Below are 26045 nucleotides of genomic sequence, written 5' to 3' on the forward strand. Positions count from 1 at the left end.
CCGCCGCCCCCTCTGCACGGCAGGCAGCGGCACGCGCCGGCACCCAGCGGAGGTCCCTGGGGCGCCGGCGAGGCCGCACCGCAGCCGCCGCCGGGCAGCAGCGGCGGAAGCCGCACCGGGCAGCGCGGCGGGAGCTACAGCCCGTGGCGCGCCGCTCGCCGCTCCCGGCCCGGCCTCGCCGCTCGGGTCGTGTCACCGCGAGGAAGCCCCTTCCCCGGCCACCCTCCCGCGGGGGAGCGGTCACCGCCCCGTGCCCCGGCACCGCGGGCGCTAACGCCGCCGCCGGGCACCGGGCACCGCGCGGGCACGCCCGCCCGCGGCTCGCCCGCCCCCGCAGCGCGGACCCGGCCCGGGGGAGGCCCGCGGGCCCAGCGCGCTCCCGCGGCGGCGTTACGCCCGCCCCGGCCCGCGCCGCCCGCCTCCCGCCGCGGGGCTGTGGCAGCGGAGCACCGATGAGGCGCCGCGCTCCCGGCGCCGCGGGGCCTAACGGTGCGGGGTAGCAGGAAGCGGCTGGGCTGCGACGGACCCGCCGGCTACGGGAAACGGCAGCGACGAGCGGCCTCCGCCGGCGCCTGGCGGCCCCGCCCCCTCCAGCGGCCGCGGCGCCGGGCGGGCGGGGGCGGACCCCCCCGCAGCGCGAGCGGCACCGGGCAGCCGCCGGGGCGAGCCCCTCCGGTGCGGCGGCGCCCCCTGCCGGCTGGGCGGGGCCGGGGGGGCCGCGTGACGGACCGGCGGCGCGGCGGGGGGGGCGGCGGGCGCCGCGGCCCCCTCCCCTCCGTCAGGGCAGCGGCACGTGACTGAGCCCGCGCGCCGCTGTCTCGACGGGCTCGCGGTAGGGCGGGGCGGGGCTGCGCCCAGCGACGGCGCTTCCGGTTGGGCGGCGGGCGGGCCCGGGGGAGCGATAAAGCGGCCGCTATTCGGCCGCGCGCCCCCTCCCGGAGCCCCCCCCTTCCCCTCCCCCATCCCCTCCTCCATCCCCTCCTCGCCCTCCCCCTCCTCCGACTCCCCGCCCCTCGTGCGGCCCGAGCCCGCGAGCGCTGCCGGCCCGGCCTGCTGCCGTCACCGCCACCGGCGGGGGTGCGCCCGGCCCGGCGCCCGCCGCCGCCCCAGAGGTGCCTCAGCGGTGAGTGCGGGCGGGGGGATCCCCCTCGCCGCCCCCGCTCCCGCCGCCGGCGCACGCACAGGGCGGGCGGGCGGCCGGGGCCCGGCCCGCTCCCCTCCCCCTGGGCACCGGGCCTGGGCCTTCCCCTTGTCCAGCCCCCGCCGCGGCGTCGCGCCGGGGGAGCGGGCGGCCGCCGGGGGGAGGCGGGGGGGCTGTCGCGCGGGCCGGCGGCGGTCGGTGCCGGCGCGGGGGAACAAAACCGGCGGGGCGTGAGTGGCGGCGCCGCGCGTGGGGAGGGCGGGGGGGGGCGCCCGGCGGGGCGGGGATGAATGGACGGGCGTCGCGGCCCCCGGCCCCGGGAGGGCGGCCCCGGCAGGGCCGGGCGCGGGCCGAGCCGGTTGCCCTGCGGGAGGCCGGGCCGCAGGCACCCGCTCGGCGAACGAAAGTTGAACCGGCGGAGAGAGGAGCAGGTGGAGCGCGGCGCCGGTTCGGCTTTTGCGGGACGGCTCGGGAGAGCGAGCCCCCCACGGGCGCGTCCACGGCCATGACAGCAACCGCGGCGGGGAGCGAAGCGAGGGCTCAGCGCGTTGGCTGGGCTGCGAGCCGGCGTCCTTAGGGACGGGTGAGCCGAGTGGGCTGCTGGCGGCGTTTGGAGCTGAGCTCTGAGCCGGAGAAGGCTCGCGTGGGTTAACCGCACTCACTTCTCGGAGCCTGGAGGTGGGCTGCGGGAGCCTGTAGTACCTGGTGCAGGTGTTGGGCGGATTTAATGCTCGCCTGTGCAGAGGGGGAGTTGCGTTAACAGTTCAGCGCTGTTAGAAGTTACACTCTTCCATAATCTCCTTTTGAACCTCCGTTGCTTTCAGGATAATGTGAATGGAATTCTTAGCCGGGTGTCACCAAGATTCACAACCTTGGTTCACAGCTTCCGACTGGATTGTGTGTTCTGGCGGGTCCAGTGGCACTTCATTAGCTCGGGTTCAGCACTGCAGAAATGAGGTTTCTGGGGCCATTTTGGAAGCTAGCTATGTGGAATTATGAATTTGGCATTAGCCCTGTCGGAAGTACATGGAAATGTTTCCTACCCCAAATCTGCCGTAGGTATATTGATACTACTCCACGGTTTAGACAGTTAGATCTGATTAAGAGCTGATGTTGGTGTGTAAAATTGTCATTCTCTTAGCAGAGATGGAAATCTTGAAAATAGTTGCATTTCTGTTCACTTTGTGTTTCTTAAGTCATCTGCATATGCATCAAGTGTTGTCACTTTGCAGCTCTCCTCTGACTTGAACCTCTCCTCAAAACGGAACCACGTTAATACAGCCGTTTCCTGCCTGGATCTGGGGTCTCACGTGTTCTCAAGCGGAGCTCGCCATTTCAGTGCGGGGTCAGGTCAGGGTATTTGTGCCTTTTTAGGTGTGTAGTTATTAAGTTCAGCGATAGTTGCTGACAGAACTTAGCCCAAATAGATTGGCTGGTAGCTGGGAGTTCAATTGTGAGGATGCGTTTAGATTCCTGTGGACGCTGCTGGATTAGCAGCAGCGTAGCGCTGCCTGCCTTGTTCACAGTGCATTGGAAGTGACCCCCTTACCTGCTGTTTGTGTTGTGAAGTCCCTGCTCTGCCGTGCTGTGAGGACGTTTTGTGTGCAGCTGCCTCTGGGAGCTAAACTTCTGTTTCTTGTCAGTCACAACATGGGGATGTAGCTTCAAGAGAAGCATCATGTTGCCACCAGGCTGCCATTTACTTATTGGCACTGCAAGAACATGTCATTTTTCCTTTTGCTTAAACACAGCAATACTCCGGATCTCCTCCTGTTAGAGGCAGTGATGCAGCTGTATCCAGCTTGCTTGTGCTGGGAGCTGACTTTGCCATCTGCCCTCTTTGCTGATAGAGGTTATGGCTGAACTGCTTGCCTGCAAGAAACTTCCAAGGCTTATGAAAATGCCAGCCTACCTGTGTAGCAACTGATACAGGGAATCCAATGCGGTTGTGGGGAATCACAGAAAATAGAGAACTTTCTTCTTGAAGTCTTTCCCAACTGTGCTGGCATCATTGATGTGTGTTGCATGTCCTCATTATCTGTTTGTGTCTCACCAGGCTTGATTCTTTATCAAGAGGAAAAGAGATGCAGATCCTTCTGCCAGTGAGAACCAAGATGGTCTGATTTTGAAGAATGATATGACAGACTACTTGTTGCTGTGTTTTGAATTCGTACATGTAATGCTACAAGCGATCTGTAATTTTCTGTGCTCATAGGCAGTCTAGATCTTTAGCTTTGAGCCTTTGGTTGCTTCCCTCTGGCACTGCCTCATGACAATCACAGCTTATCCACTGTAGAGGAAAAGCACAGGGATATATTAAATGTTGCAACACTGGGTGTATAATATGTTTATTAAAAAAAAACCTGAAATGAGTAGTAGACGTGTAGCTATGAAATTGGAATGGAGTTGAGAAGTGGAGACATCTTGTTAGCTGCCATAGTAGGTGTTGTGCCATCCCCTGGTTGAATTCTTTCTTGCACACAGTATTTCCTGCACATTTCTTTCTACCACTGGGAGGTTTTTGAGAGGCTGTAGGAAGTACAGCTTAATCTTTAGTGGGATCCTCATGAGTGATGGGATGCCGAATCCAGGAATTGGGTCTGAATTGGCTGTAAGTGCTGGCTGGGAAGATACCAGGAGGTCTGTCTGCTCTGTGCCTTAGCTTAGGCCACTCCTACTGTTCAGCCTAACAAGAGCTCAACAGAGATTGCTGATGCTGTTTGACTGGTCTCTGTGGTTGCCCTGCAATATACGTAGCTGACTTCAGAATTTGCAGTTATCTCATTGCATCTGACTTCTTGGGTACTTTTTCTTTCCACCCAGTTATGACTTCAGCCTCTTGAATGCTGAGAATCAAGCAAGAAAAGTAGTGATGGTTGTTCTTTTCTCAGGTGGCTATATGTCCTCATTACTGATCCTTTTCCTCAGCTGTTTTTCGCTTCTTCCTATGGTGGAGGAGGTTATGGCCAGAACTGCAACATAGGGGACAGGAATTGGCGTAAGGATCTTCAGCATCTTTGCGGAGAGAGGAAAGACCTGGTGGTAGGAGCCTTTGTATGTAGGTTCTAGACATGCATGAAAGAAGGGGGATGGGGAGAGGTGGTTGATGGAGCAGCAGTAGACACTGGTGTGGTCCCACTGCTGAGATCTCTGGGTCTGTTCAAGCAGCTTTTATTTAACCTGAGTGATGGACATTGGTTTATGTCACTTCAGGTCAGCAGAAACTTTTAGTGAAGCTAAGAGCCGAGTTGGTGCTGATGCTGTTGGCTCTGCTTGATATCTGTGGATATAATGAGCTTGTAGACAGAAGCACTTACCTGTTCAGGTAGATTTCAGTGGAAATATTCATGTCTCAGGAAGACTCTGAATGAGCCTTGGCTGCCTTAAGCTAAAGTTTAGTATTGCAAACTCCAGCTCCTTAGTTGAATCTTAGTACTTTGTCTTGAGGTGGAGATAGGATGCAAACACAGGACAAGCATAAATGCAGGGCTTCAGGTTTCTGCTGTAATTGTAATGTGTTCTCAGAATAGGTAAGCAGTTTTGTTGAACTATCTGTGTTTGTTTTCTCAGTGGTGCAGCCATGAAAAATGAGAAAAGTGGGAGGGGACACAGAAACAGTGGTTAAGGGTTGCGGTGTGCTTGGTAGTCTTAAAAGTGGCATGCAGCACGAGCCTCAGCTGTAGCCACTGTTGCATGGCATATCCTGTAATTGTGAGTTTGAGTGAGGTCTCTCTGCTGAAGTGTCCTTTTTACAAAACAGGTGGGGTCTCGCAAGTGTTCAACAAAACAGTGGCCTGGTGCCTACACAGCAGTTATCGTACTTGGATGGGAGGCAGCTTGTTTGTCTCTCCTAGGAGTCTTCAAGCAGGCTTGAGAGATACTCCAGTGGCCATCTCCCTTCTGCTGTGTTGCATGCAGGACCTTGTCTCTTGTCATGACAACTTGGATCTTCATTCTGAAATTCATACTTTTCTTCAAAGGGCTTCAGATGGCTGGATTGATGTTTGGACTTAGTATTTGGTCAAGTTCTCTGCAGTATGCATGGGGCGTCCTGCCAGATGGATCGCACCAGTTACTTTCCTTACCCTTTTTATGGGTTTGAGTTGGAGCAGTGCAGAGGGAGGTCCCTTTGGCGTCTGTAGTAAAGCATTTACACAGAGGAAGCGTGGTCCATCATTTTAGTGCTGCCAAAAAGATACCACTGAGCACAGATTACATCACAGTTCATGCAGGCCCAAAGCCATGGGGACCTGGTTATTGAGCAGATGGTTTCTAGCCTGGCTGCCTCTGCTGACGTGGGCCTGTTAAGAAAACAGTGACATGCTGTTTCTCAAAACTTTCACCCAACTAGGCAAGGCAGGATCCAGTGCGAAACAAGTTCTGATGCAGGAGTTGACAGCAAAGAGAAATGTGAAGCAGACCGTTATCTGTGTGACAAACTTGAGTATAGAGGAGGGCAGTAATCAGAGCAAGCTATGCAGAGACAGTGGCATTTGAGCTCAAAGTGAGAAGGGATCAGGAGGGATTGACAGGAAGAATCTTACAGACTAGCTATTCAGATATGTGCTAAGTGAACTGGCAACATTTCAGAGTTTACTCCTGCAGAAGAGTTTCAACAAATTTGAATTGATAGCATGAGTTAATAGTGGCTCAGCACTGTTCAAGTTTTGTATTCTATTTTAAAACTAGATTTACTATTCCATGGAGTCACAGCCTAAGGTGCTGCAGTACTAAAGAGTTGTCTTGGCTCAGTAGCGTGCCTCAGTTCAGTAGAGGTTTCAACAGAAGAGGCAGTTTCTTCAGTGACTGCCAGCTACAGTGTGCTGAAATTACAAAATTAAATATGGTGAGTGATGGCAGTGTGAGAGAAAGTAACCCCAACTCTATAATCTTATTTCTTATGCCAGAGGCTTGAATGTCAACCTTTGGATGTCTGGAGATGAAAATGAGGAAGTGCCTGTAACTTCTCTGTTTCCAGAGTAACCTCCTGGTCAAAAAAGCTTAGCAGCAACCTGTACAATTTTTGGAAGGAAGCCAGGGACCTTTTCTTCTCACTGTTGCATTTGGAAAGAAAATGGAAATATCCAATGTAAAGTAAGGTAGGACTGAATATAAGGAGAGGATGGGAGGTGAGGTGAAGTGTAGTTGGGAGGAGTGAATAACAGAAAACTGCAGAAAGAGCAACAGTTAGACATGTAAAGAGCAGAGAAATTATGAAGAGGGTAAAAAAGTTTGTTAGGTAAACTGTTGTAAGCTATGATAAATTCAGTTTGGAAAAGCCTTTTTTGGTTTTCTAGGGAAAATAAGATGGACAAATTCAGGATTACCACCAATTTTGGAAGTGGCAAATTCCCTTTCAATCATGAAAATGTGATAGTGCTGTATGACCTTATTGTCCTAATTATGTTCTGTGATCTAGTTAAAAAATGTATTTCTTTAGCTCATATGATCAATTCAGAATTTTGGCTTTCAAGTTGAAATCTGCCTTTCTTTCCATCGCCCCAAATCCCCCAACCAAAAAATAAACCCTCATTCATAAAGACTTTTAGGTCTTTTGCAGTGTTAAGATGTGGCTTGCTTTGTTTTTTTTTCAGTTGACAATTTGTTTGCTATTGCATAGTTGCAGGCCACTGAAGACTACTGTTATCTTTCCATTTTGTTTTGATCTTTTACAGGAATATAAGGTTTGTTATAAGATGTTGGGAAGTGTTTTGTGGTGAACACTGGTTGCGGTGTGGACTACATTTTGATGTGTCTTTTGTATGGTTGCTGATAATGCTGGGGAGCTACAACTTACACCCCAAAGGTTCTTCCATTTCACTATTTGTAGAGCAGTGCAACTGTGACTCGTGTAGCTAGCCTGTGGTTGGACGCTCTTCAGTTGTCTTACAGATGCAAAGCAGGATCCCTCTTAAAGCTCTGTCTGTGGTCACGTCATACTTTCCCATTGGAAACCTACATATTCCTGTGATTTAATGTGAAGTGCTTGTGCGTAGTGCCTGCAAAGAAGTTGTTCCATGAGCAGCAGCTCAGCTAGTGGACATTTATTTCTTAGCGGTTTGTCCCCGCTGCTCCTCAGCCAATCTCTCTTTCCTGTTCCCCCCCCCCCTGTATCTGTGTCATCCTTTAGCAGCACTGTTAATTTGCTTTCATATTCTCCCTGCCCCAAACCCAAAGCAGCTCACCGTTGTAGTATTTGTAATTCCTTCCCTTTTCCCCCAATTACAAGCTGAATCAGACACTGCTTGTTCTGCATCTTTTAAGACTATTTGCATACTGACCATTCATGTACTGATTGATTACAGGCTAAACAGAGCCAGTAACTCGTTGGAGGCATTTCTTTTATTCTCTACTCAGTTCCTGATTTTCATGAAACTCGTAGAAATTTGAAATGAGATTGGGTTGCTTTGTCCAATTTGATTGACATTGACTGTAGGGCAATGTGTTTGTGTAAGCCTCATTTCCATAAGAAACCAGGGTAAAAATGCTTTAGGAATAAATTAAGGAAACTTGGTTTGGATGCATATGTTTAGATTCATTGGTAGACTACTATATATTTAGACAGGAAAATTAATGTTAAAATTACACAAAACTTTTGTGTGTTTTGAAACAGTGTCTTAGAAGACCCCCAAAATCAGATTGATAGCTTAGCATGATAATCATGTAACAACATTTAATTTGAACCTACAAGAAGATTATGTGCATTTCACATAGATGTCTAAATATTCCTTTTCCCCATAGAGATACCCCCCACATTTATGTGAAAATGACTTACAGAATATGGTTAGACTTGGTTTTCTGCTTATTGCAGTAACCGATCGGGGTAAATTCTGCTGGAAATAGTGGAATCTAGCCATATCATTAAAAATTATTTGCATTTGAGATTCTGTATTTCTGGGGTTTGTGGATTTTTTTTTTTGGTTTTGGTTTGTTTTGGTTTGTTTTTTTTTAAGGTCTTGCAAACCCAGTAATTTTGAGAAATTTCCATCTTTCTCTTTGGGTGAGGCAAACAATGTTTTGAATACAGAGGGCTGTCAACTACAGCAACTGGAAAAAAAGTCACTGCTATTTTTTTTCTTAAATGGTGTTTTTGTTGTCATTGTTGTCATGAAATAATGGAATGGAAAAATTCTTTTCATAATGGATAAAGTCTTTATGAGCAGCAGCTTTTGTTTTTCATGTAATTAGTGAAAGGAAAACAGTGTTTAACAGACAAAAACAGGGCTAGGCTTTAAGCTGCTGTTTCCTTGAAATTTTTTCTGTCTTTGTCAAAACCAGCTAATTTGTTTTGAAATTTTATGGTGAACGTGTGGTTTTGAAATGGCTTTATCGCAGTGGCACTGTTTCAAAGTACTTTTTGTTTTCAGTTTACATGTGTAATGTAAATAAAACCACTTAAAATCTGGGAAGACAACTGAGAAAGCAAGTCACATTTATTAAAGGAAACGTAAACCTAGCTCTTCATTACCTGGGTTCTTATCATTTGCTTGCAGATTGTTTTACTTAGTTAGGAAGGCCTGTGTTAAGTAGCTTTGTTCAAGTTCTACTGATGTAAAATGACTTGCAGAAGTTGGAGACACCTGTGATTGGATTTCTTTATGAAGTAGTACCTGTGCAAAAGTTACGCTTTCTAAAACGAAGGGGTGTGTGTGTGTGTGTGTTTAAAAAAAAGCACATGCAGTTATTTAGGAATGATTAACATTGACAACTAAATATACAGATTTTTTTCCTTTATTGCAGGAACTGAAGATTCCTCTTTAAAAGGTGCAGTGCTGTGAAAACTGTTACTGACAATTGAAAATGGACATGTTGCAGATCCTACGTAAAACCACAGAGCGCTTAGAGTGTGATCACTGCAGCTTCAGAGGAACGGACTATGAAAACATACAAATTCATATGGGTACCATACACCCAGAGTATTGTGATGAAATGGATGCCGCCGGTTTGGGTAAACTTATATTTTATCAAAAAAGTGCAAAACTGTTTCACTGCCACAAATGTTTCTTTACCAGCAAGATGTATTGCAACGTATATTACCACATCACAGCACAGCATGCAGCACCTGAGAAATGGAATGAGGGGCAGAAAGAACAGGTAGAAGGAGATTCAGATTCCTCCAAAAAAAGTGTTGCATTGGAGCCACAGAAGCCTACCCTTTCCCCTGAGTCACGCAAACCTACTGTTTCTCCTGAGCTCCCCAAATCTGAACCTGTTGTTTCCCCCAAGCTTCAGAAATCTTCAGTGTCTCCAGAGCCCCAGAAGTCGGCTCAGGCAACTTCCTCAGAGTCAGAGAAGTCAGCCCAGGCCATGTCCCCAGATCCAGAAAAGTCACCCCAGGCCACATCTCCAGATCCAGAGAAGTTAGCCTCAGCTGTGTCCCCTGACTCTCAGAAGCCATCTCCTGCTGTGTCCCCTGACTCTCAGAAGCCATCTCCTGCTGTGTCCCCTGACTCACAGAAGCCATCTCCTGCTGTGTCCCCTGACCCACAGAAGCCAGCCCCGGCTGTGTCTCCAGAGCCTCGTCGGCATTCCCCGGCTGTGTCTCCAGAACCTCGTCGTCATTCACCAGCAATGTCTCCAGAGCCCCGTCGCCATTCTCCCGCTGTATCACCGGAGCCTCGTCGCCATTCTCCCGCTGTGTCTCCGGAGCCCCGCAGATACTCCCCAGCTGTGTCACCAGAGCCAAAGAAACCCACTCCAGCAGTATCCCCTGAACCACGAAGGTATGCCCCAGCTGGCTCTCCTGAGCCCCGAAGGCATCCTTCGCAAATGCGTAGGCCTGCTTCTGCTTCTTCACCCGAAACCCGGAGGCCACCTCCTGCAGTTTCGCCAGAGTCATGGGGACCTGGTCCGACTGTTTCCCCAGAGCCGTGGAGATCCACACCTCACGAGGTGCAGAAGTCTTCCACGGTATCTCCCTGGGCTCCAAAGCCTGCCATGTCAGTGTCTGTAGAATCCCGGAGGTCTGCCCCTGAGTCCCGAAGGCCTGGCCCCGTTGTGTCGCCAGAACCTAGGAGGCTTGTTTCTGACTCGTGGAAATCTACATCCTTTTCTGAATCCCAGAAGTCTACTCTTGTTTCTTCTGAGCCATGGAAACCCATCTCATCTGTTTACCCTGAAGGCTGGAAACCTGTTCTGTCCCCTGACACGTGGAAGCATTCTCCCCCTGTTTCTCCTGATCTTCGGAAGTCTAGTCACACTGTTTCCTCTGACTCTTGGAAGCCCTCTTTCTTTCCTGAGGTCCGTAAGCCTGGCGCTTCAGTATCTCCTGACTCTTGGAAACTCTCTGAGTCCCGGAAGTCTATGTATTTTTCTGAAACTCAGAAATCCACCTCTGCTGCTTCGTCTGAGGTTCAGAAACGGGCGCATTTCCCTGAACCTCGGAAAAGAGCTCTGTTCCCAGAGTCTCGTAAGTCTAATCCCGCTGTTTCTGCTGATGTCCAGAAACGTGCTGTCTTTTCTGAGCCCCAGAATCAGGTGTCTACTTCTGCTGTTTCTGCTGAAGGCCAAAAACATGCCCTGTGTTCTGAAGCCCAGAAAGCAGCTATTGTTTCTTCTGAAGTCCAGAAGCATGCCCTATTTTCTGAAGCACAGAAGCTCGCCCCCATTTCCTCTGAAGTTCAGGAGTCTGTTTCCTTTCCAGAGTCTCAGAAATCTACTTCTCCTGAAATTCAGAAACATGGCCTATTTACTGAGTCCCAGAAACCTCTTCCTTCTGTTTCTCCTGAGACCCCCAAACAAGCTGTTTTTACCGACTCCCAGAAATCTACTGTTTCCCCTGATGTTCAAAAGCATGCTGTATTTTCTGAGATGCAGAAGCCTGTTGCTGCTTTATCCTCTGATGTCCAGAGACATGCTGAAACTACTGTACCTTCTGAAATCCAGAAGAACATCCTGTTTTCCGAGTCTCACAAGTCTGCTCCAGGTTTTTCCTCCGAGCCCCAGACACCTAGTGAGTCTGGTGAGAGTGACTTTCTTTCTCACAGTTTAGATGATCAGAAACCACTGGATGATTTATTCTCACAGGATGAACAATCAATATTAGCCAAAGAATCACCAGAAGACATGTTATATTCATGCCCAAAAAAGAAGCCGAAGAAGGAAAACCAGGAGAACTCGGACTCTGAACTAAATAGCAGTGAGTGCGGAAAAACAGAGATGGACTCAATGGAGATAAAGGAGCAAGAATCCAACAGTGACCAAGAGCAGTATGATATGGAGTCATCTGATTACGGCAAAGAGAGCAAAATAGATGCAACTACTCCCATGCAGCCACAGTGCGTGCTGCAGTTTACTGAAGAGAAGGAGGCTTTCATCTCTGAGGAGGAAATAGCAAAATACATGAAGCGTGGCAAGGGAAAGTATTATTGCAAAATTTGTTGCTGTCGTGCAATGAAAAAAGGTGCCGTCTTGCACCATTTAGTTAACAAGCATAATGTTCAGAGCCCATACAAATGTAAAATATGTGGCAAAGCTTTTCTCTTGGAGTCTCTTCTTAAAAACCATGTTGCTGCTCATGGTCAAAGTTTGTTGAAGTGTCCGCGTTGTAATTTTGAATCTAATTTTCCCCGAGGCTTTAAGAAACACTTAACCCATTGCCAAAGCCGTCATAGTGATGATACACCTAAAAAACACTTGGACAGCTTTGAACCTCTTGAAGAACAGATTTAATCTGTTTTTTCCCTTGTGCTAGAAAAGCTGAATTTACAGAAGTGTTCAAAAGTGTTGCTGTATGTTAACAGAGTAGTTTAGCTGATCTGACAAGTCAGAAGATGCATGGTTTATTGTACTATGTTTAACTTGTCTTATAGCTGTATTACTGAAATGATCTACTTTCAAAAGTAATTTTAAATACGTGTTCATGTCTTTGTATTACCCATCAGTAGAGTCATATTTTATTTTTCCGATGTACTATGTTTTTGAAACCAAAATGGATACAAATTAGTTTTGTAAAGATTTGTAAAACATACAGGCAATTAAGGACTGGAGTGACAAGCAATCCATATATTCCTGTGAAGACTGAACTTGTTTTTTCACATTTGTTAAATGTTGTATTTTTCAAAATGTTTTTATCAAATTCTCAGAACTAAAATTCTCCCCAAATTGAACGTGAATGAGCCAGGCATGAGAAACTGCTAATCCTTCTGGAATAATTCCACCCTGAGGTTGTAACTGAGTATATGGTCATTTGTTGGAAATCTGTTGCACTCTGACTGACTTGTCTCGGATTTGGAAGCATCCAAGGTACTTATTTTGTGATTCTGTATTTTGGCCATGTTTTAAGCATGTACTAATATACGTTAAATTGATGGATTATTGCCAGACTATGTATAGCTCAACACTTTCTCTTGATGATTCAGATGTTTTTATCATCAGAAAATCCCTAAATTTCTTGTATTTGGTGAAATGTCATGCTTTAATGTTTTAACAATAAAAAGAAAACCAAACAGGCATTGGCCATTTTTGTTGGGTTTTTTTTTCCTCAAATCAAGAACAAAAACCTTTCATGTTCAACATGTTGTCTCTTAAGTATCTTTAGCAACAGGAGATGCAAAATTATCCTGCAGGGTCTGCTCTGAATACTTCATCTTGCCAGTCATCAGCCTATGAAAGCAAGGTTAGTCAAAATTTCCTGTCAGCTTCAGAAAAACTCATCAGACATAAACGAGGGAAGACATGGAAAACAGGAATTTATGCACTGTTATTTAGCATGCTTGCTTTTGTGCTATTTGCATATTAACTGTTGAAAAACCACAAGTACTTTATAATTCAGCAGGAGTATAGATTTGCAGTGGAGGTAGCGCAAGGAAAGTTTCCTTCTCTTCAGGCTAAAAATTGTGCCTAGACTTAAGCTGTTGTAAATACTGGCTTGGAATATGAGGGTGATAGTGTTAAATAAATAATAATCAAAAGTCTCCAGGTGTAAGCTCCTACCGAAGAGCTTCAGATTGATTTGATTGAGGCCTGTGCCTGATACCTTTTGTGTTTCAAGAGGATTTCTGAAAGGAAGGAAAAAAGCGTTCAAAGCTCTTCTCTTTAGTGACTTCTCAGTGCTGCCTATTAAGAGTAAGCTTCCTTGCAGGGTTCTCTCGCACGGGACCAAACCCGTTGTTATGCTGCTAAGTCCAGTGTCCTTCACTTCCTTTCATGGTGTCCAGACTAGAATTCTAGAATTATTTCCCCACCCCCAGGAGTGACTGTACATACATCTGAAAAAGAGCATTTGACTAGTGAGGCTCTGCTAGTGTACTGAACTTCATAGAAAAGCTGCTTTTCTCCTGTCGTTTTGTCAGTCTTGGCACAGTCATTTGGTTAAAAAGATGCCTTATGCTATTTGAATAAAAGGAAGAAATGAGAGGTTTGTTTGAATTGGAAGTCGTGTCACCTTTACAGTTCAGTGTCTCAGTACTGATGGATATTTCTCACTGCTGTGCACCAGCTAACTTCCTTGATTTCTGGGAACGCATCATCAAGGCTTGATGCTGTTTCTCTGCATATTTTTTTTCCTGACTACTTGATTCTTATCTGGATTTAGAGCTGTCAAAGTGTACTTTGTAACTCTGGGAGAAGAACTTTCAGAGTTCTCTTGATGTTAGGGCATTGAATCTCTTTAAATTCAGACACGATGAGCACTTCCCCTTTTGTCTTGGTACAGAGTTTTGTCAAAGTGTTGTGGCAGTTGAAGGGCATTTCTGTTGTGTATTGTTTTTGTCCGACTAAATATTCTTTCGCCATTCGCTTACATAATGCTAGTTTGAGATCTTTAAGATGTGTGGGAGGATCTGCTGGAGCCTGAACTCATTTAACTGATTTCTCTAAGGAATGTGTAAGACGCCAACAGAGAGATCAGACTGGATTTATTGTTTCCCTTTCAGATGACCCATTAAAGACACTGAGGAGAAGGATGAATCCTCCTGAGTAGAAACAGTGATCATTCTTTTTTGACATACGAAAGAATTGCAAGTGAAGCCCTTCAAGATTTTCCATTGAAAGAATATGCTTAATGCTATAATGTAGTCCTTGGATACTCTCTGAAATAACTTCAGTTAAAATTGTTAGTAATTTTGTTTCATATGTTAGAGTATGAAGCAAATACAGAGGTTTGCAGTTTCTGGAAATTGTACAGCATATTAAGTAACTGGGGCGTTTCATCAAAGCCGGCAGTGTTGTGTGCTGCCCTCTTACTCCTGTTCTTTGGCACAGGGACCCTTTGGGGTCAGTGCTGTGTAGTTCTAACTTCACATTTCCTTTGGAGGTGGTTTGCTTGGGAAATAGCGCGATCAGGTCAGGAGGCAGTAACTGGGGCAAACACAAAGTTTACTTATAGTATAGGTATTTCAGAAAACTGCAGTTCCTTCCCTCTCTCAACCCTGGGGGCTGCTCCTGCCTGAGAAAAACGTAATGACAGATCTTAGATATAAAGAAGATAACTCTACCTACTGCCCCTCCCTGCCCCCCCCCCAAAAAAAAAAGGCTATTTATATAGCCTATGCTGTGAAATGTCGTAGACAAAAAAACTCCAAATACAGTATTACTAGCCCACACAGTGGCTCACAGGTGGTGCATACAGCTATGAAGTAATTACTTTGATAGACAAAAAATGAGAAGCCTGTTTGGAACAGTGTATTAAAGTGTAGAGAAAGTGTAGAGCTCCAGCTGGAATGGGGCAGGAATAGAATCTTGTTTCAGTAACAGAGATGAGTACAATTAAACTTGGATTTTTAATGGATTTTTGTAAATATCCTGATTTTTTCATCATGCTTAAGAATAATGGGATTGGATATAGCAGGTTATATATATTTAAAATGCCTTTCCTTCTCTTTGTATATTACTATATCAATGCTTAAGCTCATGAAATTTTAGAAGCAGAAAATCTTGTAGAAAATACAATTATTGAAGGTTTGCCTATGACTTAATAGTTTTGTACTGTGGAGGCTTTTTTTAATTATGCCTGTTTATTGACGTAGACATGAGGTCATCACAACTGTTGCTATGCTCATATTTCTGTATTTTTAAAAGGAGTAGAGAGAGGAAGAGTAGAGCTGTTGTTGTGACCTGTTCTGGTCAAATAATTGATTTTCTGAAGTATAAGCATATAAGAACATGCTTACTTCCCATGGGGGATGAGACAGGTTGCTCAAACAAGTATCAGAGTTGGGTAAATCAATTTAAAACTCAAGAGTGCAAAATTTGCCAAAGTGAATATGAAACTGAAAAGCAAATAGATGAAGATGTAGGGTTCCACATGACTGCTAACCTTTCTGTATATGCTTTGTGACAGACTTCAAAAGCATGATTGTGTGCTTTTAAAATACGGAATGTATATGAACCTTTCACAGCATATGTATAATACTTTGCCTTTTCTTTCCTGTAGGTTTACATGTATTTAAAAAAAAAGGCACACCCCCACACACACCCCAGTTTCTAAGGGACTTCTTGGTCAAAAGAGGAGTAGACCCAGTTGCTTTTTAACTAACAGCATTACCCAACCAGGGTTGCCACATGGATGTTGTTCAGTTAACTCTAAAGATCAGAAACACAAGCATCCTATGTATAATTAACACTGAAAAATTATATATAAAATACCTAATTTTTCGATGTTATTTTGTAAAACTTAAGAGACTTAAGGAGTTAACTCCATACCATGTGTATATAGATAACTTGAATGCATTCTGTGACTTGCTGCTTTGTATGTCCTGTGGCTGTAGTTCAGTGTAGAAAGAGTGAAGTTACCTAAAAGCCAGTAGAAAATATTTACTCATGACAATACAAAAGGCTGTGAAGATTACTTTTCTCTGTTTCCCCAGTATTCAAAAATATTATTTCTTGCAGTGAAAAATAATACAAATTAATGAAATTCAGCATAGTGAAATAATTTCCTGACTTTGTAGGGTGTCCTCTATATGTACTTGGGTATAACTCACAATAATCAACATGAAGTTTCTCTTGAGTTTCTAAAGAATGCTACTTTAGTAATTATATGTATGATTGGGAAAATGCTTCTGTATGAACTTCTAGGCAAGATGTCAGTGAAAACGGCAGTTCCTTTGATACAATCCCCATCCTTGGAGAGGAATCTCTTCTGTGTATGCTTGGAAGGATGCAGGTTTGAGTCCTTTTCATGGAGAATGCTTGGTGGAAAGTACAAAATGGAAACAGGATAAAGAAACACCAGAGGATGTTGTTGTTACAGAAGAATGTCATTTTTCAGGTAAATTAGCTGTGGCCACATGTGCAATACAAATTTACCTTCATCTCTTTCTTGCAGAAAAGGGAGAATAATTGCGTGGAATGTCCAGTCATGTTTTTAAAGTGTATTTTCACAAGCATTCAATCAAATTAAAAGTAGTCTTCTGCAGAGAAATAAGGTGTTTTTCAGCAAAGTCCATTTCTGTCACAGATTACAACTTCATTTGATATTTGGGAAGAGATTCTTGCAAGAATTACTTCTTTCAGTAACAAAATACTTCATCTTCTGTCAGCATACCAAAGAGTATCTAAATAGTTGTCTAGGTGTATGAGTACATTGTTTAAGCTCTAGATTAAAGCAATCATAGTATCACAGAAAGGTTTGGGTTGTAAAGGACCTTAAAAGTCATGTAGCTCCAACCCCCCACCATGGGCAGGGACACCTTCCACTAGACCAGGCTGCTCAAAGCCCCACCCAGCCTGGCCTTGGACACTGCCAGGGATGGGGCATCCGCAGCTTCTCCGAGCAACCTGTGGAGGTCTCACCACCCTCACAGTAAAGAATGTAACCGCTAGAATTCTTACATGATGAACATTTACATAATGTTAATGTTATTGGTTGATCTCGTATTAATAAGCAAATTAATTGTAGAAAAACCCCATTGTTTATCAAAACCTGAAGACCATTTAGGATTCAGTAGTAATGTTTTGAAGTAAGAATTATGTGTGCTTCACACAGAAGTATTAAATTTTAGTTCATTTAGCAGAAGCCAAACAGTAATTTTTGCTTATTTTTGTCTGGCATGCTTGGCCAGGTATTTTCTTCTGAGTTGCACAATCGAAATAATAGGTCTATTTTCTTTTTTCTTTTTTTATTTTCTTCCCCCACCCCCCAAGCCCCCCAGAAGTGTTGCCATCTCCACATCGTGAAATAACTGACCATGTAATTTCATGATCAGCTCAGGGCAGTATAACTGTAGCCTTTTTCTGGATGGTGCTGGCCTCTCCCTTGCCCTGGCAGCGTGTTCTCACCATTTTTCCTCTGTCCACTTTGCTGTCCATAGTGGGTTGATCTTGGCTGGATGCCAGGTGCCCACTAAGCTGCTCTATCGCTCCCCTCTTCAGCAGAATTGGGGGGTGGGGAGGAGATAAAAAAAACTTGTTGCCCAAAATAAGATAAAAAAAAACCCTTGTGGATCAAGATAAAGGCAGTTTAATGAAGCAATAGGAAAGTTTGTGTGTGTGGAAGCAAGGGAAAACAAAAGATGTTATTCTTTACTTCCCATGGGCAGGTGATGTTTGGCCACTTCCCAGGAAGCAGGGCTGCAGCACGTGTAGCAGTTGCTCTGGAAGACAAATGTTGTAAATAACGAATGCCCCTCGCTTCCTCCTCGTTGCTCTTAACTTTTATATCTGAGCAGGTGTCATATGATATGGAATGTCCCTTCGGTGACTTTGGGTCAGCTGTCCTGGCTGTGTCCTCTCCCAAGATCTTGCCCCCACCCCCAGCCTACTGGTGAGGGGGGGGATGTTGGAGAGGCAGCCTGGGTGCTGTGGCAGCGCTGCTCGGCAGCAGCCGGAACACTGGTGTGTTGTCAGCACCTTTCCAGCCACCGGTACCAAGCACAGCGCTACGAGAGCTGCTGAGGGGCTCAGCCAGACTCAACATGCTGTTGTACAGCCTTGTGGTGGTGCAGATCAGCTTGCAGATTCTGCTGGAAACTTGCTGGTTTTCCCTTGTGTTCTGGAGTCAAGTCTGTTGGTATGACTGGCCTTGCAGCTGCAAGTGCTGATGCAATGGAAGTGAGTGTGAGGGGGATGTTTCTCCAGAAGATAGAGGGCCATGGCCAGAAGGGACTGTGAGCTCATGTGGGCTTACAGTGACTCTAAAACTGCACCCTGGCTTGCAGACATGCTGGCTAAATTGCTCAGCAGGGATGTCCTGACAACTCGGATTATTTTCTCACATCTACCTCTTACCTGACAGTTGCCTGCTGGGTTGGTCTTTTCTTTCAGTGCCTCTCCGTAGTCTCTTTTTAGTCTAGATCTTACTGAATGCTCCTGGCAAGATTCTTCTTATGCCTCGTGAAAGAGTGCCAAAGCCACAAATGATAACCCACGACAAAACGGATAAATTACGTGTGTGTGCTTAGTGTTTTGTTAGCTGAGCTTGGAGACTCGCTGTTCTGTTGAAGCCATGGGGTAGCTCTCATTGTACCTAGACAATCCTCGACTGCAATGGAGGTTTGTACAGGTATCAGGAACAGATTTTTTCATTCTGTCTCAGATGTTTGTACAAATACGGACTCCAAACTGCACAACCTTCTGAAAACCAAAACCTCAAACTCCAGAGTTTAAGCGAAACTCAGTGTAGAGGCAGGCATTGTTCTCAGTGGCTTCCTCCATGCTACAGGAAAAAAATTATAAATAGTTGTTTTCTCTTTGTACACTTGACACTTAGTGTTATTCCTTATTTTCCCTCCATGTACAGCTGTAGAACTTGAAGCATATTGAGGAAAATTAACTCCTTTTAAGTAATTTCCAAACCTAAGTGAAGCCTCCTGCCTTTTGAAAGTAAAAAAAAAAAAAATAAAAAAAGAAATCCTTGAAACCTAAGAGGGAAAATAAAATATTTGTATTAAGAAAGATACCTATCATAGAAACCTGTCATCCTGACCTGGTAGAAGACTAGAGAGTTTTATTAGTTATAGCATCCACGCTATGTACTTCTACATAGGAATAGTCAAATGTTCACAGGCATAAAAGTGTTCTGATAACTCCTTAAACATAGGTCCTACATACATTTTCATCTCTAAAACAAGATTAGGAGCTAGCCTGAAAACAAATAAAGTAGTTTTCAAAAAATAGCAGATAATGGAAATGGGGGGCCCAGGTCACGGCCGTGTTCCTGCCAGTGAAGAGCAAAGGCTTGCAGAAGCATGGACAGATCATGTGGGTTGACACCAAGTTGTGAAGCAGGTATTGTAGACAAGGATTTGACTTCTGTGACTCAGGGACCCTGTGTGAGGACTGAGGGCTGTTGGGGAGGAATGGGATCCTCCTGGCGGTACTGGGAAGATCAACATCTTTGCCAACAGGCTGATAAACCCGATGAGGACAGTTTTAAACTAAAAACGATGCAGGAAGGAAATGGCAACCTGCAATTAAGTGAACAAAACATGGGAAATGAGTGGAAAATAGAGGATGTGGGGGTCGTGTGATCAGGAGACACCTCCGGAAAAATAAAATGGTGAAAGGAGGCTTACATCTCACGTGTATGTATACTCACAATGCTGGCAGCTTGGCCAAACAAGCTGGAGGGACTATAGCTGTGTGGGGTCACTGCTGGAATAACTGAAATGTGGTGGGCCAACTCATACGGCTAGGTTGCTGTGATGGACAGTTACAGGCTCTACAGAAAAGACAGGAAGGGAAGATAAGGAGGGGATGCTGTTGCCCTGCAGGTGAAGGAGCAGCTTGGATACATGGTACTTCTATAGGATGTACAACAGGCTGGTTTGAGAGCATGTGGGTCAGGATTGGAGATGTCAGTTAGGGTGACATCATGGTAAGGATTTGTTGCAGTGCTCCCAACCAGAATGAAAAAGCAGATTAAGCTTTCTTTAAACAGCTTGAGAAAGTGTATCACAGGTGCTGGTCCTTGTGGGCGACTTGGTCCCCCTGACATCTGATGGACAGGCAGGATCCAGTCAGTCTAGGGGGATTCTAGTGCGTGTCAGAGACAGCTTCCTGATACAGTTACTAGGTAGGCCATTGGGGTTCACAGACAAGGAAGAACTGGTTAGGAAGTTGGCAATCAAAGGTGGACTTGGCTGTAGTGACCATGGAATAGTGGGGTGCAGTATTCTGAGGGGGAAGGAGCAGATAGAGTACAGACCATAGACTTCAAGAGACCAGACTTTGAATTAGTCACGGAACTGGTAGGTGGGATCAGAGGAGAGGCAGCTATGAAGGGTAAAGGAACTGAGGAAAGCTTATTGCTCAGATGCGTTGGGATGATCTCAGGTAGTGAGAGGTAACGTCAAAACTTAAAACCGCCTTCCCCCACACCTCCCTTCTTCCCGGGATCAGCTTCACTCCGGGTTTCTCTCCCTCCTCCCCCGCGGGCCGGACGGTGCTGGGGCTGGGGGGTCCCTCAGGCGGTCCCTGCCGCTCCTGCCCCCCGGGGGAGGCTCCCCACACTCTGCCCCGCTCCAGCCCGGGGTCCCTCCCCCGGGAGCGGCTCCTCCGCGACCTTCCCCCGCGGGAGCCCTTCCCCCGGGCTGCAGCTCTTCACGCACCGCCCCGGCCGGGCCCCCCCGCGGTGCCGCCCTTCAGGCCCAGCCGGCTCCAGCCCGGGCCCCCCGCGGGGTCACAGGCCCCGAACCCGCCCCGGCCCGGGCTCCCCCCCGCGGGGCCACAGGCCCTGCCAGGAGCCGCTCCGGCCGGGCTGCCCGCGGGTCGCAGCCTCCCTCGGGCACCCCCTGCCCCGGCCTGGGGTCCCCCGCGGGCTGCGGGGGGGGATCTGCTCCCCCGTTCGCCGCCATGGGCCGGGGGCACGGCCTGCCCCAGCGGGGGCTTCGCCAGGGGCTGCCGGGGCATCTCTGCTGGGCGCCTGGAGCCGCCCCTGCCCCTCCTGCCCGGCCGGGGGGCTGCAGGGTGCTGCGCTCACACCTCCTCGCCCCTCTCTTCTGCAATTGTTCTGCAGATTCCTCCACACCCCCCACCACCCCCATCCTTCTTAAATACGTCATCCCAGAGGCGCTGCCACCGTTGCTGATGGGCTGGGCCTTGGCCGGTGTCAGGTCCATCTTGGGGCCGGCTGGCATCGGCTCCCTCAGACACCAGGGAAGCTTCTGGCAGCTTCTTGCAGCAGCTTCTTACCCCTGTAGTCCCCCTGCTACCAAAACCTTGCCACACAAACCCAATGCATGCTGTCCCATTAGTACAAAAAGTCTGAACAAAGAAAATGTGGGACTGAGTGGGGTGGGTGGATTAGTGACAGCAGGCCCACAGAAGGCTGAGGCACCCCGTGCCAACTTTCTTAGTCTTCACGAGCAAGGTTTCCCAGGCCCCTGTGGTTAGTAAAGGGGTTGAAGGAGTGGAAGGACTATCAGCAGAGAAGGTTGAGTTAGGAGTTACTTGAGAGAACTCAACTTATCCAAGTCCATGGGACCCTACAGGTGGCATTGCAGGGTGCTGTGAGAATTGCCTGATGTCCTTGCAAGGCTGTTGTATATCATCTTTTACAGACTTTGTGGGAGGTCTCCAGTGACTGGAGAGAAGCAAATATTGCACCCATCTTCAAGAAGGTTCAGAAGGATAGTCCAGAATTGTCCTGGTCCTGGCAAATACTCAATCTGTTCTGATAAAAATGCTAAAATCAGATGCTGAAGACGACTTATCACTGGTGTTGTATAAATGTTATACTGATGCTGACTTTGAGGACAGATTCTTTCGGAAAATTAAAGAAATGCAGGGGCATGTTCATAGAAGCTCCTTCAGTTGTCCATCCTTTTGCAGAGTTTCCAAATCTATGACATTATAAAGGCTCAGCAGTGCAGTTGCTACAGACCTGAGTTGGCCCGATGACATCCTGTGCTGTTTTGTTATGGAGAACGAGGAAGCTGGTAATGACCAAATGAAGAGTTTGGAGAAAACGAGCTCTGCGGTTGAAATGATGTCTCAGCATGTCAGCAACACGCATGCTGGTGCTACGGCCTCACAGATGGGACAGAAGGTTTTACACGAAGACCATATGCGCCCTAAAGAGATAATGTTATGACCTCTCTGGTGCAGCTTTGGCTTAAGGGGTTACTGCTCTCAACTGCCCGATTCCCTTTGCCTGTGCACTGTTCCCTAACTTCTTTTTGTTTAACTGTTTCGCCTGTGTGATTTCTAAAGCAGAAACTAGTCCATAAACAAGACTTGACTGAAAATATTTTTTTTAAAAACAGAATTTGTAAGTGCCTGTGTTTATAGTTAAATGAAGGATCCCACCATGGTGCAGATGGGGTGTTAACATCCAGAAGGGGCAGAAAAAGTTAGGTAGGGCTGAATAGTAGGTGGTAATTACATATTTTTTGGTGAAAGAGCATACACCCCGCCATGTATAGCCTATGTGGACCAAAATATTCCTGTCTGAATGAGTCCTTCACCACATGCCACCTCAGGTACCTTCTGAGACCCTGCTACTGAGCAGTCTGGGACTTGTAGCAGCTGAGCTTCAGGCCTCCCTCTTAAATGAAATGCTTTCTACATCACGTGAGGCAAATCAACGTATTTGAATGTTAATGCTATTCTTCAAAGTTCAAATATTTTGCTGCATAAATTTGTTATTTCTGTGGGGATTAAACCCAAGATTAGAACTGTGAAATACTATTTTCCTCATTTTCAGGTGTTGTTCTGCTCTGTACCGAGCCTACTGTCCATTATTACTCTTCCTCTGATTCTAAAGCAGCATCTTGTTTTCAAAGTCAGCATTAAAAATAATTGCCAATATGGAATATTACCTTCTCCTAAAAAGAAATAATTGTTGTGGCTAATTGCAGGTTGGAGTTGGCACAAATAAACCCTTAAACAAACGAAATGTTCCTCATATGCCTGTGAGATAAATATGTGCTGGACAGAAATTGATATATGTGTGCAAATAAAATGTGGCTTTTGCGAGTATCACTTGCTCAGATGTAAGAGATTGTTTTGTTACAGCTTTCTCTCATGTTTGACTTCCTGAGGATCTCAGAGCTAAAACAATTTTCAGAACTGGAAACTGAACAGACTTTACCCCCTTTTGACTGTGCTAATCTCCGTGGTGTTAGCTGCAACCATAGGAGTGTGAAGTGTTAGAAAAGATTAGTGTGAATATCCACTCTTCTGTGTTGCAAACTTTGGTGTACATTTCAATTTACACAAGAGGAATTCTGGCTTCTCTTTCAATTGCAATATATGGATTTTTATAATTAATTGTTTAATTCAATGTGGATGTTAAAGAAAATGTAGTTTGAATCAAGAAATTTAAAGTGCTAAAGCTGCTAACTGGTGTAACCAGGCCTCAGCCCTTGTATAGCCCTAATCCAAGGCTGGTTTAAAACCCAGTCAAATTAAGCTGTAGGAGGATAGGAAAACAATAGATGATCATTTTGTTTACGCAGGTGCTTTCTGCAACACAGATGGCTTTAGAAAAATTAATATAGTGAGTAAGAATTGCTTGTTCAAAGACTAAGCATGCTTGAAAGATTGTGTGAGTTAAAGCAGGCAGAAAGAAGATTATGATCCAAAGAGAACCTTGGAACCGAGGCAGAGGCTGGAACCAAATAGATGAATCAACTGGGACGAGATTGGGTGATGGATTCCAGAGCTGATAAGACCAAAGGAAACATCTAAAGCCTCGGACATTGACTAATGATCTGATTAGTGTATATAAGCTGTGCTGCATCCCTTTGCCAATCACTGAGGTGTTGGCCCAGCTCTGAGTTGTGATTAAAGTAAGCCTAGCGGTACCCACATCTGTGTGAATTTCTCCTTTAACAGTGGATGCAATCACATTTAAAACAATCCTAAAACTCTGACGTTGCCGTTTGTGCATTACTATATCATGTCTTTCGTTTTTCAGTCTCATTATAAGATTCTTTTAATCTGCTCTTGGTTCAGCAACACCTTTCTTGGGTAGGCAGGACCTCTGCTGGAGCTACAGGGAAATTTGGCTGGGAAGCGTGTTCATCAGCCTGCTCGGTGAACGCCGGCTGCCTGACTCAGTGCTGGGAAAACTGGCAGCGAGCAGGGAAGATGCCAGCCACTTCCTAGGCTGCAAACCTTGCTAGAGCTAATGCTTTTTGTTCTTCTGTTAATGAAAGCATTATAAACCACGGTTCAGCTCTATGGATGGTGGTGTGCCCCCCATGCGGGGCTCACGTGTCTGGGTGCAGCTCGTCTCAAGCAGTGCAGCTTGCCGCGGGATGCAGGGTGCAGCATGCGGGATGCAGGGTGCAGGATGCAGGATGCAGGATGCAGAGTGGGCACTGCCGTGCTGCTGCCTGCAGCCTGACTGGCTTCTGCACTTCCACCCCACTGGAGTTGTGGGGCCTTGCCTCTTGACTTGGTTCACTATTCCTTTAAGCTCTTTTGAAGAGCTGTAATATCTACTGAGATAAAAATAAAATGACGGATGGATGGGGGTTGATAACAGCGTTGTTGTTTTGCGCACATGACAACTATTCCACCACAAAGATCTTGATGTTATGCTACACCAAGCGCTGTTTTATCTCGTCATCGCTCACTGCTACCCTGAACCTGGTTTTGGTGAAGTTATCCATTAGAGGGAGCTACAAAGCAATTTATTAGTAGATCAGCTTTAAGGCATAGTTTTTAAACATGTTTAATACACATACCGAATACTGATACTTCAATGATATGTTCAGAAATAGCTCTGTGCTTTTCTCTTTGTTATGGTGAATTAGTTTTGGCCCTTTTAAGACTAATTTCCTCGCCAAAGTATCCAGAGTCCTCTGTTTTAAAACATTTCCTTGTTTTCTTTTGACACCCTTCTCTGCTGTGCAGTTGTCCCATTCCCATAGCACGTGCATTATTTTACAAGGTTGTTTTAAACGCTTATGTAATCTCCAAAAAATAGCCACTCTTTTGTTCCCTAGGTCAGTACTTCTCTCATCTTGATAAGAAAAAATGCTAAAGGAATTACAGAGGAAGCCTGCCCTTACGTGGTGGTATTGAAGAGCCAGGCTGTACTCAAAACCACCTAATGCCAGCCTTCTGTGCAGGGGACCCGTGCTGGGGATAAGCTCTGCAAGTGCAAAGAGGATTTAAGTACAGTCCACAGTGGCTGGTGCACACAACAGAGACACAGCCTTTGACTGATGAGAGGGTTTAAAATCTCAGACCTGTTGACCGCCAGAGGCTGAGAGGGTAAAGCAGGGCCACAAGCACTCCCCACAAGTCCTGCTCGTACAGCATTTGCAGCTGGTCCCTGCTGCTTTTGTGAAAGAACCTGGCACAGCTTCTTGCCCAAAATTCACGTAGGGGAGGGTGGTGAGTGATGGTCACACAGAAACGCGCCGGAGGGAACGAGTGAGATGAAAAGGATGCCAGTGCAAAGCCAGATTTAGACTCAGGTTAAGCTTCTCCAAGTCTGTGCAGAGAGTGGGCAGCCTCTGAGCAGGAAATCTGAAAATATAAATCCAGGCATGGCTGGCACTGCTGTAGGAAATCTGCCTGCAAGGCGGTGGTACTGCCGGCCTGATTTACCCTGGAATGTTTCCATTTCCAGCACTGACCACGTTTTCTTGGCTATTGATGGGCAGCAAAGCAACTGTGCTCCGAGACACTGCCTTCAGATGCAGCCTGCTCATCTGCAGTCAAATGTCCCCTTGAAGGAAGTTTGCCTGAGTGAGGCTGTGCACTGCTGACTTACTGAGGCAAAAGCTGTTTACAGATATAAAATACAAACAAGCCCAGAAACTTTTCTCCTTCATTATTTTACATTGACTCTCTGTGGTCTGGGCTGGCTCCAGCATTTTTTCTCACTGTGCTCATTACTCTGGGCAGTGATGAAACTGGATAAGCCAAATGACCAACTTGGCTTTGACATGATTATAATGTCTTAATGAAAGTAAGGGGGAACACAAATGTGCTGCCTCAGCCATGAGAACCTTCCTGCTTCACTTACAGTAAGAAAAAATCAGAAATCCTTAATTCCCTCACT

At 46.4% G+C, this 26045-nt stretch overlaps 1 protein-coding gene across 6 annotated transcripts; it reads left to right on the forward strand.

Annotated features, from left to right (window-relative positions):
- The first annotated feature begins 748 nt into the window (after positions 1-748).
- On the forward strand, positions 749-12594 carry CHAMP1 (chromosome alignment maintaining phosphoprotein 1). 6 transcript variants are annotated; one of them, XM_037377078.1, is made up of 2 exons: positions 749-1123; positions 2374-12594. In XM_037377078.1, exon 2 carries the CDS (start codon positions 8942-8944, stop codon positions 11810-11812), a length of 2871 nt encoding a protein of 956 aa, XP_037232975.1. In that variant the 5' UTR covers positions 749-1123; positions 2374-8941; the 3' UTR covers positions 11813-12594. The 6 variants fall into 6 exon arrangements, with proteins under 6 accessions (XP_037232975.1, XP_037232981.1, XP_037232980.1 ...); XM_037377084.1 differs by having other exon boundaries at positions 8882-12594; XM_037377083.1 differs by lacking the exon at positions 749-1123 and adding an exon at positions 1418-1724 and having other exon boundaries at positions 8882-12594.
- Positions 12595-26045: the final 13451 nt, after the last annotated feature.

The sequence above is a fragment of the Falco rusticolus genome, chromosome 2 (genome assembly GCF_015220075.1).
Source record: "Falco rusticolus isolate bFalRus1 chromosome 2, bFalRus1.pri, whole genome shotgun sequence".
Lineage (NCBI taxonomy): Eukaryota > Metazoa > Chordata > Aves > Falconiformes > Falconidae > Falco > Falco rusticolus.